At 47.2% G+C, this 17,292-nt stretch overlaps 2 protein-coding genes across 2 annotated transcripts in view; both read left to right on the top strand.

Annotated features, from left to right (window-relative positions):
- The window catches only part of CASR (calcium sensing receptor), a 74,187-nt gene extending 69,551 nt beyond the window's left edge, over nucleotides 1-4,636 (top strand). The window contains exon 7 of the mRNA XM_030471968.1: nucleotides 1,461-4,636. Within this exon, the coding sequence (XP_030327828.1) occupies nucleotides 1,461-2,911 (1,451 nt within the window). The 3' untranslated portion in view covers nucleotides 2,912-4,636. The remainder of the gene's footprint in view (nucleotides 1-1,460) is intronic.
- A 2,081-nt stretch (nucleotides 4,637-6,717) lies between these two features.
- On the top strand, nucleotides 6,718-12,506 carry CSTB (cystatin B). The gene is made up of 3 exons (XM_030471995.1): nucleotides 6,718-7,000; nucleotides 10,830-10,931; nucleotides 11,704-12,506. The coding sequence occupies exons 1-3, from the start codon at nucleotides 6,935-6,937 to the stop codon at nucleotides 11,830-11,832; spliced, it is 297 nt and encodes a 98-aa protein (XP_030327855.1). The 5' UTR covers nucleotides 6,718-6,934; the 3' UTR covers nucleotides 11,833-12,506.
- Nucleotides 12,507-17,292: the final 4,786 nt, after the last annotated feature.

Here is a 17,292-nt window from a genome sequence, read left to right as displayed (position 1 = left end):
GCCTTGGGGGAAGAGAGAGATCTGGTTTACTCTGTTCTGTGGCAGCATGGTCTCTGGGTCACCTCAAGACAACAGTGAAAGCACATCTTTAGGATGCAGTGGTAGAGAGCTGCCCATGTCTCTGGTAGAGGTGGATGAATTTCCTGCTATGTGAAGTTAGCTCTGCCTTGCCTGCAGTTTGCAGGAGATTTCAGGTAAAAGACACAAGAAAAATCAAAGTGTTGGCTTAATGGATGTAAATGAAATTACACATGGTGATGGGACGTTCTGACTGAGCTTTTGCATCTAGTGCCAGTTTTTCACATGAACAGCTTAGGTGAAGCAGTCAGTCCTTGGGAAAGCAGTACCAGGTCACAGATGCTCCTTCCAACCAACTATGCAGAATGAGAGAGCTTGAAATCCTCTGTCCTCATTAGCTGGGTACTCCTGCCTTTCTCATTAGCACCACGCTCTGCTCTGGAAGCTATGCTCTGAGTCTTTGCCTGTGCTCAGGTGCAAAGCTCAGAGGGAGGTTGCTGCTAAAGGAGTTTTCTGAATGTTTGTTCCCAGAACTCACTGCAGCCCATTGCTATCCTGCTGGAATCCCAAAGGCTGAGGTAGGTTGTGACTTCCAACTGACTGCTCTCAACCCCTTTCCACTGTCATCAAAGAAGTCATGACTGTCTCCGCTGGAGGCCAAGACCCATTTGGATCAAAGAAGATGACCAGAAGCAGCAGGTCCTTGCCTTTTGATCATGGCAGCCATTGGAGACATACGTTGCCATCCCAGTAGGCACAACTAGTTTCATGTGGAGGAAAGAGATGGAGGCATCAATTTTCCCTCTGAAAGTACCAGTGGGACACTTTGCTGGGCATGGGGAGAGTGATATCTGTAAGACACATCTTCCCCTGATGTTCCAACACGAAATGAGAGTGTGCTGGGAGTCAAGGGCATTGCCTGCCTTCAGGAAAGAGCAATTTAAACACTTCTAAGACTCGCCTCTGCAAAATATGAAACAGGCTCTCAAAGCACTTAGGGAGGCAGGCACGTTTTTCATTTTCTCTGTAAGAGAGACATGCAGGATGTTTCACATGATGATAAAAATGTGAGAAGTATGAAGACAGAGAGGAGTAGATGATAAAAATGAAGGAACAGGAAGAGAGAGGAACAGTGCCAGTGTAATAGTAGTTGCAAAGTTTTGCCAAGAAATGGATTCCAAAAACACAAATGTAGGGGCAGGACTTTATCCAGCTTAAAGCTGGAACTAAGCATGCCTTGTGATTTCCTCCCCGTGGGAGGCTGGTTGTTTCAGCATAAAACACTGAAACACCAACATACGATTCTGTGAATCTGCAGACACCTGAAGGGAACAACCCATGTATTAAAGATGAAGGCTGGTGCACAGCTGCAATACATGTCAACCCACATTTCAGCCTCTCAGTCTGACAAACCTTCCCTCTCCCTGTCACTTCTTTTTCAGATGCAAGTGCCTGTGACAAGTGCCCTGAGGATTACTGGTCCAATGAGAACCACACATCCTGCATCCCCAAGCAGATAGAATTTCTGTCCTGGACCGAGCCGTTTGGGATCGCTCTGACTCTCTTTGCTGTGCTGGGAATTTTCCTGACCTCTTTTGTCCTGGGAGTCTTCACCAAATTTCGCAACACGCCCATTGTCAAGGCCACAAACCGGGAGCTGTCCTACCTCCTCCTCTTTTCCTTGCTCTGCTGCTTCTCCAGCTCATTGTTCTTCATTGGCGAGCCTCAGAACTGGACTTGCCGTCTGCGGCAGCCAGCTTTTGGCATCAGCTTTGTACTATGCATCTCCTGCATCCTGGTGAAAACCAACCGTGTCCTGCTTGTCTTTGAGGCAAAGATCCCCACGAGCCTCCACCGAAAGTGGTGGGGCCTCAACCTTCAGTTCCTCCTGGTCTTCTTGTGCACGTTTGTACAGATTGTCATCTGTGTGATTTGGCTCTATACAGCCCCACCATCCAGTTACCGAAACCATGAACTGGAGGATGAGATTATCTTCATCACCTGCCATGAAGGCTCCCTGATGGCCCTTGGCTTCCTCATTGGCTATACCTGTCTCCTGGCAGCCATCTGCTTCTTCTTCGCCTTCAAGTCTCGAAAGCTGCCTGAGAATTTTAACGAGGCCAAGTTCATCACCTTCAGCATGCTGATATTCTTCATTGTGTGGATCTCTTTCATCCCTGCGTACGCCAGCACATATGGCAAGTTCGTCTCTGCTGTGGAGGTGATCGCAATATTGGCTGCCAGCTTTGGACTCCTGGCCTGCATCTTCTTCAACAAAGTCTACATCATCCTCTTCAAGCCCTCCCGCAACACGATCGAGGAGGTGCGCTGCAGCACAGCTGCCCATGCTTTCAAGGTGGCTGCCAGGGCCACGCTGAGACGGAGCAACGTGTCACGCAAACGCTCCAACAGCCTGGGCGGCTCAACCGGATCCACTCCTTCCTCCTCCATCAGCAGCAAGAGCAACCATGAAGACCCTTTTCCTCTACCAGCCTCCGCCGAGCGGCAGCGCCAGCAGCAGCGTGGCTGCAAGCAGAAAGTCAGCTTCGGGAGCGGCACGGTCACCCTGTCACTGAGCTTCGAGGAGCCGCAGAAGAACGCCATGGCCAACAGGAATGCCAAGCGCAGGAACTCCCTGGAGGCCCAGAACAGCGACGAAAGCCTCATGCGGCACCGGGCCCTACTTCCCCTGCAGAACAGTGAGCCCCTCAGCGCTGAGCCTGGCTTCCAGGCAGCTTCCAGCCCAGAGACCAGCTCACAGGAGTCAGTGGTGGGTGACACCAAAGAAGAGGTACCAACCCCTGAGGTGGAGCCTTCCCTGCCATCGGCTAACTCACGAAATTTTATAGGCACTGGAGGTGGCTCTGTAACAGAGAACACGGTACATTCCTAACAAAAGAAGATCGTGAAAAGCACATCAGCCCCCAAGAGGAACTTGCTCACCTCTTGCTTCTGAATGGGAAAGACAACAAAGACACACTCCTGTGACACAGCCCCACCAAACTTTACTGCTAGCATTGGCAGGGTAACACACATGCCTCCAGAAGAAGGACTGTGTCTGGGGAGCCTTGGACTGGATTTGCTTTCGCTTTATTGAAACCAGGACATCTCAGAAGGACAAGCGAAGATCGCCTCTGGTGGGGCTTAAGCAGAAGTCTGCATGCTGACTTGCCTCCATAAGCTTTTCCTGCCAGACTGCAACTCAGCTGACTGTGGGAGGCACTAGGCAATTCCACTATACTCTGCTTTTACATTTATGTATAATATTCCTTTTTCCCACTATGTATAATATTCCCTCTTTATCCAGTATATGTGATCTGTAACCATGTGCAACAGGACTCTCAGCTCTACAAAAGCAAGGTACACGGTTTCACTTGGGGAAAGCACGGTCATGGGGAAAATAAAAAAGCCCCCAACATCCTGCATCCTGCAAGGGTGTGAACATGTAAAGTATTTAATGTGACAGAGCGCCCTGCTATTTATATTTAGTAATGTCCCAATCTCTCCTTTCTGCCCAGCAGGAAATACTGGACAATACTCTTCATAGACTCCATTGCACTAGCCCAAGCTACTAGGTTCCTACTGGTTTCCTCCAGCTGAGGTAGTTTTACCTCCAGCCAGCCTGCTTTAATGGAGGGGGAGAACAGCTTGTTAATTCCTCCCAGAGAACGTTGCGAGAGCACAATGAGATGTATCCATGATCGATTATGTCGCTAGTAGATGTATGCTTAACAAAGTGTTGCTGCTGTAATATTCCACATGGCATACATGGCTAACCCTTTCACACCATAGTCAGTGTTGTGCTTTGCCATATTAATCTGCCTTGCACCTACACAGAGCATTGAGCTAGTTGTGATGATACTGGTGGGCCTGATACAAGGCAAATGAAACAAAGTGAAATGAAGGAGTTAAGTGTGGAGAAATAGCCTCCAGGTGTGGTAATATGATTGCAGGAGTGGGTGAGCATCTAACTGTGTGTGCTGGTACATGACTGGATGAGGAAGATGTACAGGCCTGGGCTCTGAGACACGCACAAAGACAAATGGGTAAATCAGATATGTTTTGGCTCCTATAGGCCCATCTTGAAGAGAGGGCACCTAGCACAAGAAGGATGGACTGCACCTAAATTAAAACAGTAAGGACTTCAGCAGAGAGCATAGCAGAACTTCTTGACTCTTGTCCCACTCCCCCAAAAGCAGACATAAGTGCTCCTGGTGTTGCAAGGCATGCCTGGTTCTTCTCCATCCATGCTGGAAAGGTTGAAGTAAGACAGTCATTAGAAGAGAGATTTGGTGCATCCTGATGAGAGAAAAAGCATCCCTCAACAGCCTGACAGGAGGGGGTGGGTTACGTTGCAGAATTGATTTCCCTCTTCCCTGATGCCATGTGCAAGAACAACTGTCTGACATGCAGATGCCAGCACCCTCCCTCATCAAGCATGAAGGTAGTCTTAACCAGTATGGAAAGGTAGACAGGCTGCAGCTTAGTGTGAGCAGAGACGAAAGGACTATGTGAATGTGTTAGGGAAAATACCACAATTCTCTTGTTACTGTTTTTGCTTGGTTGTTCTTTGCCAGGGCAGGAAATAAAACTTACAGGCGACATTACTGCATAAAAACTTTGTTTTGCTACCTCCACTTGTTGCTGACTAAGAAGAGGGGCTTTGGCTTAGGAGAGCAAAGAGGAAATCCAGAAGCCCAAGGAGCATGCTATTCAGACAAGTTATTTTAACCCTTTTGTTGATCTCTTACATTCCCCTCAGAGTGGGCTCAAAATTTAATTACAGCACATAAGAACCAATCTGACTTCAACTGTAAGGCCTGCAAATTACAATATTTTAGTTTCAAGAGCTCTATTTCAAACTCAAAAAGGAGTTTGAAAACACAAATCTTTGTGGCCACAGTTTTGGAAACCACATTCCATCCCTGGACCCAGTGAGAGTTGCTCAAAAAACAGGTCCCTTCCTTACCATGGCCTCTAGGGTTAATTTGGGGGATGGAATCGAGATCCTGGTCTCCTCAGTCTGACTGCACGAACGGAGATGGGCACTAGGTGGCAGAAAGGGCTAAAGAAAGTATTTCGGCTACGGCCCACGCTTCCAAAATGTCAGTAAGCGAATAGTTTTAGTGCTAGCGAATCCTTCCTACGGGCCGAATGCAGACTGAAGCGAAGCTGACAGCACTGAAAGCAGAGAAGAGCTTAATGAATGAAATTAAAATGACACAAGACACAAACTAAAGACTGTGCACAAACATGTGCAACATGAGAAAAAGTCACTATCGGCTGCCTTGTTTGGAGAACAATATTCGCTGCCTAGGCACACAGTAGGTAATGTTGACATTTGGGTGGTTTTCATTCTTTGGGTAGTTTTCATTCTTTAGATGTTTTTTTACTTCTTTATATCTACTTAAAAGGAATTTATAGCCTGGCACACAATGAGGCTCCAACAGCTGCCATAATGTTACAGCAACAGAGCAACTGTGCTCAATTTGCCATCCACCCTCAGCGCACACCTACCCGGAGCTCTAAGCCTCAAGCCCCACACGCTGCGTGAGAGCCGCTCCTGCAGCCTGTTGCAGCGACACACACACTAGATGCAAAGGAAGTTCAGCAGAAAAGGACTCCCTCCGTGAAGGCCGTTTGAAGCCAAACCCTTTTTCCCATGCACAGAGGAGGGTGTATGTTCTCCTCCTGCCAAGTCCAGGAGAAGAGGTTTGCTCAGACACGCACCCCAAAGCCGGTCACCCAAAAAGCAGCGTCACACAAGACAATACTGATGTTGGGTAACACCTTTCTGTTGAAAGCTCAGCCCCTGAGAACCTCCACTGCCATGTCCCACTAGAAGCTGCCCATGCGAATGGCTGCCCCATCCCCACCCCAACCCACACCATGGCTCAAAAACTTCCTGGAAAGCATGTGCCAGTGTGGTGTTTCCTGAACCAACCATCAGCAAAGCAACAACAGAGCATATCTGCTCTGTGGTGGGATTTCCATTGGCAAACTTGGCTGATGGGCAAGGAACTGTCTCAGTGAAGAGCCTGATCCTTCATCCCCACTATGCTCACAAACCTGGCAGACCACTGTCTTCCCAAAGCCCCAGAAGAGTGTTTATTTGCCCTGCACAGAGGAGAGAGATGGTACCAGGGGAAAGAAATCCTGCTTCCTCATTCTGTTTCATGCTTCTCACCATGTCCTCCATACCAGTGCAGGAGGTCCATCCACTATGCAATACCTGCTGCTGTGAAATTTAGGGTTATATTTACCAAATTTTCCAAGGGGTGCTGGGAAGCAGGGAGAGGAAGGTAGGGTTGTGTTCGTTTTTCCAAGAAATCCAGATGTTTGGGGGGAAATATAGCTAAAGAGCTGGACATTCAGACTGCAGTCTCACCAGGGGGGGGTCTCAAAAGCTGGGTAATTCAACATGACCTTCAGTTTGCTGGCTGAGGAACTGCAAACTCAGCCTGGGAGAGGGAACAACATGGTGAACGAGGGATTACCGGACATGGAACTTGCCATGCTGGCTAAAGCGAGCATGTCCATAGGTGACAGCTGCTGGAAAACGTAACACACTGGGAAAGGTAACAACCGCAGTTGAGGCGAGGACAATCCTCGTATGGACCTGTCACAGCGGTGTCACCGGTGGGGCCGTCCTGCAGGAGCTTTTATCGCGACTCTCGCTTCTAGGTTTTCCCTGTTCAACCTTTCCGCCGCGCCGGGGAGGGCTGGTCCCGCTGTGCTGCACCAGAACCACCCCGACCACCCTGCCCCCTGCGCGGCGGCCGCCACAGCACCCGCTCAGCTCGGCGGACCCACCCGCCCCGGGTCCCGCCCGGTGCCGCCCCCGATCCCGCCCCGCCACCAGGCTCGGCCCCCCGCGGGAGAGGAAGGATCGGAGCGGAACGGAGCTGCTGCCACCATGTTGTGCGGCGGCGCCTCGGCGGTCCGGCCCGCCACCGGCGAGACGCAGCAGATCGTGGATGAGGTGAGGGGCTCGGGTGAGTCCCGGACCCGGGCAGGGCCTGGTGGCGGGTGTCCTGGGGTTGGTCCCGCCAGGCCTGTTGGCGGTCGGAGCCCGCCGGCTTGGGCCGCCGCCGGGCTGGGCCTCCCCGCCGGGGGAACGCACCGACCGGCGGTAGGTTTGAATGCGCAGACGGGCTCCGACCCCCGTGGAGGGGATGGCGGTGCCCGGGTGTGTGTGCGCGCAGCTGAGCGCGGAAACGCCTTTAATCCCATCAGGGTAAAAGCAGGAAGGCTGGCTAGCGGCGGGGATGTGTGCGCAGTCACTGCCTCCCTGGAGCCCGCCCTCCGCCTGCTTGGCCGTGCGTGGCTCTATTCAGAGCAGGTTCCGCATTTTAGAAGGATGTTTTTGACGGATTTAGAGAGGAACTGTAGTGCTGAGTGCTCGGGGAGAGCTGGGGTGCGTCCTGCTCCGTTCCTGGCTGCGCAGGTGATGTGTTACCTGCCAGCGTCAGCGCAGGGCCACCGGGCAGCTCTAGCATGTCCGTCTTGAGCTTGGGGAAGGAGCTCAGATGGTTTTTACAAAGTCTAAACCTTGTAGCCAAGTTGGTGTTTTGGGTTTTGGTTGCTTGTTTGTTTTGGGGGGGGTATCGGGATAAGCAAGCTGCTTCTGCTATTTCCCAACACAGAATTAAGCTCTAACCACTGGCAGCACCAAATCCTGATACTACTTACAGTAACTGCCCATATTTTTACTCTGAAAATGCCAGTGTATAACTTACGTTCTTTCAAAGCACATTGAGGTGTTTCAGTTGCGAGAAACCCAAGTTCCTTCTGCTTTTTGGTTTTATCAGGTAGAGTGTGTCAAGCCAGTGAAGGAAGATGAAGATGAGCTCCAGCTTCTTACGTGCTTTGTCATTTGTTCATATTCCCCAGGCTGCAGCTGTTTCTAAACATGTACAGAGCACTCAAAGGCACAACAGTCATTGAAATTAACGTTTAGCTTGTAGAATCTGATGATTCTGCATTTAAAAATGAGAGAGAAATGTGCGTCTCCTAAGCACCAACCTGGGTATGTAGTAATGAGTACATTATTGAGAGTTGCTGAGAGAGTCACAATTACTGTTTTGACCTGACAGGGCCTACATGTCGTGTTAATGGTAATGCAGATATGCAATTAGCATTGCACATGGTCTGAACACTAGGTTTGAAATCCTGATTTTCTATTCTGTGGCAGGCTGCAGGGGGTTGGTAATCCAAAAGTAAGATGAAGAGTATAAAAACAAAACCCAGTTGGATTCAGAAGTGAACATAATTAACCAAAAATCTGTCATTTTCATTTAAATCACACAAATACTTCAAAGTTTGTCCAGCTTGTTTTGACTGCCAGTTTAAAGTACTGAAATACAGGTGGGAAAACCCAAAACTGAAATTTGCCCATGCAGTCATATCCTCATCTAGATACAGACTGTGAAGGCAACATTAGTTCTGTTAAATCAAGGTAGATATCTCAAATTGTTTTGTTTGCTTAAAATTGAATCTTTGTGGAGCTTTGTTAGAGCCTGCCAGTTTGCTTGCCATAAATAGATTTCCAGTTCTTGCCTCCATTGTATTGTTTCATAAGAATTCTGGTGATGGCCACATGTGGCCCTGACAGGTACTGCTGCTCACCTAGAGCAGGTACAGCACGAGACAGAGCAGGACATCTTCCTTCTGACAGTGTCTGGTTTAGGAGCCCCATAGGCACTGCCTCTCTGCAGCAGGGATTTCCACCCAAGCCTGTTCAGCCTTTGGCTTTTCACGGGCAGCTGTGGCAGAGGTTAGCCAGGGTGATTTTGAACCATCTGCTTTTTAGTAACTGCTCCGAGGCTAAGCAGAAGGGCCACACTGAACAGCAAAGAGCCTTTGGGGTGTGATCATTTTCAGCCCTGTCATTGAACCACAGATTGTTTGGGTGGGAAAGGACTGCATCTTCTGCCTGAGTGTAGGGTCAGCAGCCCCAGGCTTCCTGGGGCTTTGTCCAGTCAGGTCTGAGGATGGGAACTGCACAGCTTCTCTGGGCAGCCTGCTGTAGTGCAGGAGTGTCCCCAGGGGAAAAGCTTTTCCCTATATACCCAGTCTGAATCTCCAGTTTCAATTTATGACCATTGTGTCTCATTATTCTGCCATCACCCCTCAGTGGCCTGACTCCTTGTAGGTACTGGAAAGTCTCAATGCCTTCTGTTCACCAGGCTGAGCAAGCTCATTTTTTTCTTCTCCTCACAGCACGAGTGCTCCAGCCATCTGAGCTCTCTACAGTTTATTGACATCTTTCTCGTACTGCATGCCCAAAACTGGACACAATATTCCAAAATGTTCTCCAACAAGTGCCAAGTAATAATCTCCTGCCTCTCTCTTCCAGCTAGGTTCCTGCTGATGTGGCCTGGTATTGTGTTACTGGGGCATAGTGCTGGCTCATATTTAGTGCATTGTCCACCAGGACCCCCAGACCTAGACTGAGATAATGAACTAGCAGGGTGGGCTGATAGCAGTTCTTGCAGAGAGTATTTCCCTCTGGGCTCTCCCTCTCCATGCTGAATCAGGATGCTCACTTGTCACATGCTGTGGTGAGTCACTGCCATAAGTTTGCAGCCACATCTGGCTCTGAGCTGTCTGCGGTCATGGAGCCCAGTGGTCAGCTTCCTGGTGGAAATACAAAACATGCTGAGCCAAGGCGATTCTGAGACTACGAAACCAACCTTGTACAGTGCCTAGGATTGCTAAAGGAGCACAGGTCAGGATAGGGTCAGTGGGATACCTATGTCTGCCCTCTCCCCTGCTTCTCGAGATTTGTAATAGTAGCTCCGGCAATGGCAACTGAAACTACTTGCTCCTTCCTCTGACTCGGGAAAGGAAAACTCAGGAGAAAGGAGGGAAGGCTACGTAATGATGCAGTGCAGGAGCTAAGGCCTGGTAGAACTGCACTTGCAGCAAGGACTCCAAGACTAATTCATCTCACCCTTGTAAACAAAGCCTGAAATCATCTGCTTTCCTGACCAGGAATTTCACCATCTAGCCGTGATGTTTTAGAGAGTCAAGCATGAGAGAGAAAAGCTGCAACTCATATGAGTTCATGCCTCCCTCTGGGGTGTTGGACAAGTTATTCTGACTTCTTGAGCACTGGTTTTACACTCTGGAAACTGGGTTGATAACTCAGAAGGCTTTATGGTTGTTATTTTTAGGAAAATATTTGCAGTTTTAAAATGTTACAGATTCCAGCAAACATGGAAGAACTTTCAAATAAGAGTTGTAAAAGCTTAGGCTTGGGTAGTTTGCTTTCAAAGCTTGATTTGTGGATGGATGTCTGTTCTGTGATGCCAGATCAGTAAGAACTTGTTCTGAATTTGAAAAGGCAGCTAATGCCAAAGTGGCCCTTTTCCTTATTGTAAGAATGATGTATATTGAAATCTTCTCTTTAAAAAGATTTGTAGTCCTGTGCATGTAGATACTGAACCACTTTACATTTGTTGTTTGATATACAGGACAGAAAGAGAAGCTGAGACATCAACAGAGGAAATAATTTGTCAGATAAAGCTGGAATACCCTCACAGTTCTCTGTTGGAGACTCCAGACTTGGTGACTGAGTCACACTGCTGTCCTGGCTTTGCTCCTGTCTAGATTTCTGGTCCTGCTTTAACACAAAACTTAGCATTATTCATTTTGATTTTTTAATAACTAAGAAAAGCAGGAATTCTCTGGGTGGGAATTCAGCAGCAGTGACCTGAAGGGTCACAGTGTGCTGGAGCACACTGATAATGAAGGCTTTAGATCCTAAATATTTGCATCAGTCTTAAATAACCTATTGTTTCCTTAAGGTGAAATCTCAGCTAGAAGAAAAAGAAGGGAAAACCTTTGATGTCTTCACTGCCGTGGAGTTTAAAACTCAAGTGGTTGCTGGAACAAACTACTTCATCAAGGTAAAGGACACTGAGCAAGGAGCAATGGGGTTTTATTTTTTTTTTAATTAACATGTATAATATTTGGAATAGTGGGGTTTGGGTTTTTGTTTTAGTTTGGGTTTTTACTTAGCTAGAGAGGGATGCTTATGATTTGGCCTTAATAAGAAAAAACTCATACATTTAAAAATACCCCAATGTTAAAAAAACCAAAATTAATAATCCACCCACCACTCAGCCTGTATTAAATGGAGACAAAAGTACTTCCCTGCTTTTGTAATGATTTTTACTTTTCAGTTATTTTCTGAAGCTTGGTTTGGGGAATAATTACACGTGTGTGATGTTGAGCACTAACATTGCATGAAGTGAAGTCCAGATGTGTAAAGACACAATGAAGCATCGAGCCTGCTCTGGCTCTGCCTGAGGTGATACCACACACAAAACCAAGCAACTGTGATCCAAGCATTTAAGCGCTTATACCAGATAAGATGAGAGCATTTTGCATGTATTTAATGCAGTAATCACTTCTCTGCAACTCCTGTCTGATTCCCTCCCTGTACGTTCCCTATCTCTGGCATAGGGATGATTAACAGGCAGAGAAGAATTAGGTGGTGTTTTGAGAGAGTCATGACTCCCAGTCTGATTTAAAACAAGACCTCACCTTCTGAGGTGGTGGGTTTCCTTACCACTTCTCCATTTCTCCATCGTCCAAACACACCAGTCTTACACCATCCCTCCCACTGAAGGCTGCTGTTACTCCATGGAGTAACTCACTGGTTTTCATGCTTTGCAGGTCCATGTTGGCAACGATGAGTTCATGCACCTGCGGGTGTTCAGAAGCCTTCCTCATGAGGATAAGCCGCTGAGTCTCCACAGTTACCAGAGTAGCAAGACTAAGCATGATGAACTGACTTATTTCTAGCAAGCTTATCTTGTGTGTTTTATTACGGTTTCTTGTGTGCGTTTTCTATAGGCTGCAAAATACTGATTCCTGTGCCAACAAAGGAGAAAAGAAAGCATCTTCTTTTTTTAACTTAATGCTGGAAAAAAAATCCATGTCTTTTATGCCATTGCCTTCCTGTGCAACATCTAAATTTGAGTCACACAGCTCTCCTTTCACCTCCACTAATGCAAACCCAAGTGGCAGCTTAACTGGAATACTGTGGCTGAGTCCCATTTGTGGACTTCCTTGGTCTGGAAATTGGAAGGGGAGTGACACTAGCACTCGTGTATTTGCAGCAAGGAGCAAGACGAAAGCCTGAACCTTTTCTGTGCTGTTTTGCAACTGTGAATATATCTGTAGATTCAGATTGTACTACATATTTTATTGGGAATGACCTGAGGAGAGACTTAAGCTGAAGCAATTTTGAAAGCAAGAGGAGGAGTGTATCTTTTGTAACAAACATTCCCTTGGTAATCATGTTTATCTTCTTGCAGCAGTAGAATATAATGTCCAGTAGAGGGTGTATGAGTTTAAAAGAACCCAAACAGCTTGCTTATTTTCTCAGTCCTAAGGAAAGTCCTGGAGAGGAACTTAAGCTGGACAAGCATTTCTGCACTAATAACAATAAATATTTCTCTTGACTTGATATGGCATATTTGACTGGTGTTTCACTGTTCTCTTTACTGGTTTTCAGTGTTGGTTATTATCTTGCTCAGATTTTTTTCCCCATATTTTCATACAGGAAATATGTTTTTTCATATTCCAGATAACCTTATGTTTATTCTGTGTCTTAATTAGAAATATCTTAATCTGGTGAGAGGCATGACAGGTAACAAGAAAGACTTCTGCAACAGAAGGAACACTAAGGAAAATGGGCCCGCTGTGCTCAGTGGAGCAGGGACCTGCTGACAGAGAACACAGAAGAGGCTGTGGGGGACTCAATGCTGCCCCTGTCTCGGCTTTTTCTGGTAGGACTTGCTTTCAGGAACTTGAGGTCCCTAAGAGTTGCAGAAAAGTCTGGAGAAAGGAAGAATTCCCTCAGCAGAGCTGGATCGGGCTAGGGGAACACTTAAACTGACTGGACTTAGGCAATGCCATGGGATAGGAGGGGACGCATCCATGGATGCTTTGGGAGCTGGCCAGTGCCACACTCAATACTTTTTGAAAGGTCATGGGCATGAGGGGAGGTTCCCAAGGACTGGAAGAAAGAAAGTGATGCTCCTATGTTCAAGAAGGAGTATCTGGAGCATCAGAGGCTCATCAGCCTCACCTTAGTCCCTAGAAAGGTGGTGGAGCACATAATGCTGGAATCCATTTCCACAATTATTAAGGACAAAAAGGTGACTGGAAAGAGTAAGTGTGGGCTTACAAAGGGGAAATCATGCTTAATCAATGTGATAGCCCACTAGGATGAGATAAATGTCTTGGCAGAGGAGAAAAGGGCTGTGGATGTTATTTACCTTGATTGTTCAGTATGGCTTTGGATACTGTCTTCCATAGCATCCTCATACGCAAACTAAGGACATGGTAGGTAAGTGGACTGCAAAATAGCTGAATGGCTGTGCTCCAGAAGTTCAGCAGCACCTGGTCCTGCTACAGGTCAGTCCCTAGGGGTGGACCCTAGAGGCTGATATTGGAACCAATGCTGTGTAACATCTTCATCAATGACCTGGATGATGGGACCGAGCGCAACCCTCAGCGGGTTGGGACACAAAACCCAAAGGAGTGCATGACACACCTGATGCCTGTGCAGCTGTTCAGAGGAATCTCAATAGGCTGAAAAGGTGAGCAAACAGGCATCTTGCAACTGTCAGCAAAGGAAGATGCGCATTCCTGCACCTGGGAAGGAAAACCTGGGGTGGCTGGAAAGCAGTGCTGCAGAAAAGGAGCTGGGATTTGTCCCATCAGACACCTTGCTGAAAAGGTGACCAGTGGTACACATAGGCTGCATTAGGAAGGGCATTGCCAGCAGATGGAGAGGCCATTCTCCCCCTTGCACTGATGAGGCCACACCTGGAATGCTGTCCCCTGTTCTGGGCTCCCCAGTACAAGGCGGACTGGGCATCACCTACACATGGTGAGCTCTGCAACAGTGCCACCGACATTGCAATCTGCCTTTGCTTTGCCACCTAAAACTCCATCTGTGTACTGCCTCTCTGGGCAGCGCTCTCAGGAGCCCCAGAAACCAGCTTCCCTAAGTGTGAATGTCCAGACCCTGCTCCTAAGCCTGAGGTGCCAGGACAGAAAGCTGGTGCTGGGCATCTCCTATGCTCAGCTTCTGCAGCTGCTTTTAATCCAAAATCTTTGCTTTCTACAACAGTATGATACCCCCAGAGGAGTGTGCTTTTGCATTCAAGGAAGATCTGCGATCTTTCTTACCCTCTTTATTCACATTTAGCGCTGGCTAGTTACTTCATGTTGCTCGAATGTTATTTCGGCCTGCTGAGCAGCTTTGTGTCTCTCCATCAAGTCAGAGCTGCAGGGTTACCTGGGCTGAGAGCGCTGCTTCCTGGGCTGTCACTGGAACTGGCCATCCCTCTCCTCTAGGCTTCCTGGTATGTATTTCAGCTCTTTTCTGCAGATAACACTACCTGGACTTATATAAGTAGTAAAAGTAGAAAGCCAAGTCCCCTTCCTCCTGTACAGATGATTAAGATTAAAGTCTACTAGTGAAAACATACATATGTTCACTCTCTAGATCTACAAGCACATTCATAAGTCCTTCAAATATCACTATGTGCTCTCAGCCTGTCCAATATCATGCTTTGATCTTGGCTCTCTGACTGAGAGACATGCATCTTGTACTCACTGGCTAGTCCAGCTTGATGCTTGTTAGCCAGCTGATGCACATACTCACACACTTGTGTCGTAAGCGTCCTCATCACAAATCCTCTGGCCGTCTAATATTCCTGCCTGGATCCTGAACATCCTACATGCCAGCTAGTCCAGCTTGAAGTTTGCTAGCAAAGTACACCATTATGACTCATTTTGAACCAAAAACATCTTGGTCTGATAAACTTAATGAAACAGATACTCTGATATTCCACATAGCCTTACAAGTATGACTTCCCATACTTTCATAAGTGCTACAAGCCTTCAGAAACAAAGAGCAAGATGAGTCTTAGGAGGACAAAAGGGGACACTTGTAGAGCTTGTGACTGAGGAAGAGACAACAAAGCTCAACAGAATAATTCAATTAGATTTAGACTTCTGCAGGATCCATGTCTCTTAAGTATGGGCTAGCAGACCCCATGCTCTGTAGCAGCTACAGGTCAACACCATCTATCACATGTCACTGCCTCTATTATATCAGAGGTTTTAATGCAAGTCCAGCCATGGCTTCCCTGTCAAAGCACCACACGCTGCTTTGTCCCACACAGTATTCAAAGTTTTATGCAGACATTCTTAGACCCATCATAACCACCTAGTGACATAGGTCTCACAGGTCTCTGTAACTTTTCCCTCCCTTAGATTTCTGACCGTGGTTGGGCTAGTGGAGACAGTTTCCTCTGAACGGACACCAGTAGTGTCTCACATTCTTTCAACAAAAAAGGCAACCAGAAATTTAAAAAATCCGCCATCATTTCTTGTTGCTTTTGTGCTGAAAATTCATTTTATGCTAAAGCAGATTTTCAAGAAGTTTTATGTGATAGCACAAAACATTTTGTGAAAACTGAAAGATTTTAAACAGCTGATAGTGCAACAAAGGATGGGAGCTGACTCTGGGAATTGTTCTAGTGATGATTTGGTAATATTGTGCAGAATGCCTGTTAGTTAATTTCAAAACCAGTAAAGGGGAAGATCTTCTAGTTGCATGATCCTGTAAAGCAGGTGCCCAGTGATAAATGATAAAAGACAGATAATATTTATGAGGAAAACCAATGTTTGCATAACTAATTCTGCAATTCAATTCAATAATTCATTAGATGATCTTTCTGGTGCTTGGTATTTGGTCACATACACCAGAGCAGAATGAGTGAAGCCAAAGCCCCTTGAAAGATGGTGGCCAGACAGAGGATGGACTGAGTCCTGAGTACCCATACTACAGAAGAAACTCCAGCAGAGTTGGAGCAGAGGGATGCTGGTTTCTATAAAGAAGAGTTCCAGTATGACTCAAACCATGTGATCAAGTGTTGACATTCATCACACCACTGTAAACTCTTTTCCCTTCGTGTTAATTGTAGGTTGTTCACCATGTCCAGCAGTTTCCTGGAGAAGCAGCACTGAAGATAACATTCACAGAAGAGTGTGCTTGTTTTACAGTCACAAGATTACAGCAATCACATATAGACTGAGTTGTCAAGACCACACCTCTCAATCCATTCTCCACCCAGCCTGTGGAGGGTGTGGGATTGCCTGTGTTTGGGATTGCCCTGACCCAGGTGTAGGACCTTGCACTTGGCCTTGTTGAACTTCATGAGCTTGGCATTGGCCACCTCTCAACCATGTCAGGGTCCCTCTGGATGGCATCCCTTCCCTCCAGCGTATCAACTGAACCACAGAGTGCAGTGTACTGGCCAGAAAGGGAAGATTAAAGGAAATACACACACTCCAATACCCTCTACCTCCAATAAATAAGACAGGAGAACTGGTGCTAACTGACATATCCAGTTGTGGTTGGATTGATTTGAAGGGCAGTAGGCAAACCAAGTAGTAAATGGTCGGTTCATAGTGTGTGCCCATCATTTGCCTATTCTAATGAGAAACAAAAGGAATGAACTCCCCACAGAGTCAGATTTGATGCCACAGATGCCAAAGACCACGGTGTGTAGGGTGACTCTTGGCACCCCACAAACACTTCTCACCGCTTACCCTCCCTGTGTGTCGCTGCTGAGAAGACACTTTGAGATGCTGTTTCTGCTCCCCCTTAACTGCAACGGGTGCTGAGGGCTTGGCTGGGAAGGCAGCCCTAGTGGAGATGTCACAGCTGCTTGGATTCAGCTGCAGCTGAGCGAGGGTTCCAGGGTGCCCAGCAGGTCCCCATCACCCCAATAGCCTCACCTGGAGCCTCCCCAGCCACACACCCTTCCCCATTGGCCCCAGCTCTGTATTTAAGCTCAGGTCAGGGGCTGCTTTTCTCCGGGAATTGTGTTACACATCTTTTATTTTTCTATGAGTTTTTATATTTCATTGTTGTCTTTAGTTTCTGTCTTTATTGCAATAGTGCTATTGGGCTGCCTTTGACTCCTGTTTAGGGTCTGTGGGGTTGTGCGTGCATTCGTGTGTACGTGTGAATCTCTGGTTTCCTGCTGTCCCTGGGGTTAGGTTTGTTTGCCTTCTGGTTTTGTTGTCATTTGCCTGCATTGCCTGAGCTGGTACCAGGATGTGACTTCCTGGAGTTTTTGCTTCTATTGCCTCATAAAAGAAGGCTGAAGTATGTTCTTTTTAAAGCACGCTTGTTAACTTTTGCGCTACTGATTACACCTAGAAATGCTCAGT

The sequence above is a fragment of the Strigops habroptila genome, chromosome 2 (genome assembly GCF_004027225.2).
Source record: "Strigops habroptila isolate Jane chromosome 2, bStrHab1.2.pri, whole genome shotgun sequence".
Classification (NCBI taxonomy): domain Eukaryota; kingdom Metazoa; phylum Chordata; class Aves; order Psittaciformes; family Psittacidae; genus Strigops; species Strigops habroptila.
The sequence above is the reverse complement of the archived record's forward strand: the minus strand, read 5'-3'. Positions and strand labels throughout refer to the sequence as shown.

Coding starts and splice junctions, on each gene's coding strand:
- CSTB (XM_030471995.1), top strand. CDS start 6,935: ATGTTGTGCGGCGGCGCCTCGGCGGTCCGGCCCGCCACCGGCGAGACG. Junction 7,001..10,829: donor CGCAGCAGATCGTGGATGAG/GTGAGGGGCTCG, acceptor TGTTTCCTTAAG/GTGAAATCTCAGCTAGAAGA. Junction 10,932..11,703: donor GAACAAACTACTTCATCAAG/GTAAAGGACACT, acceptor CATGCTTTGCAG/GTCCATGTTGGCAACGATGA.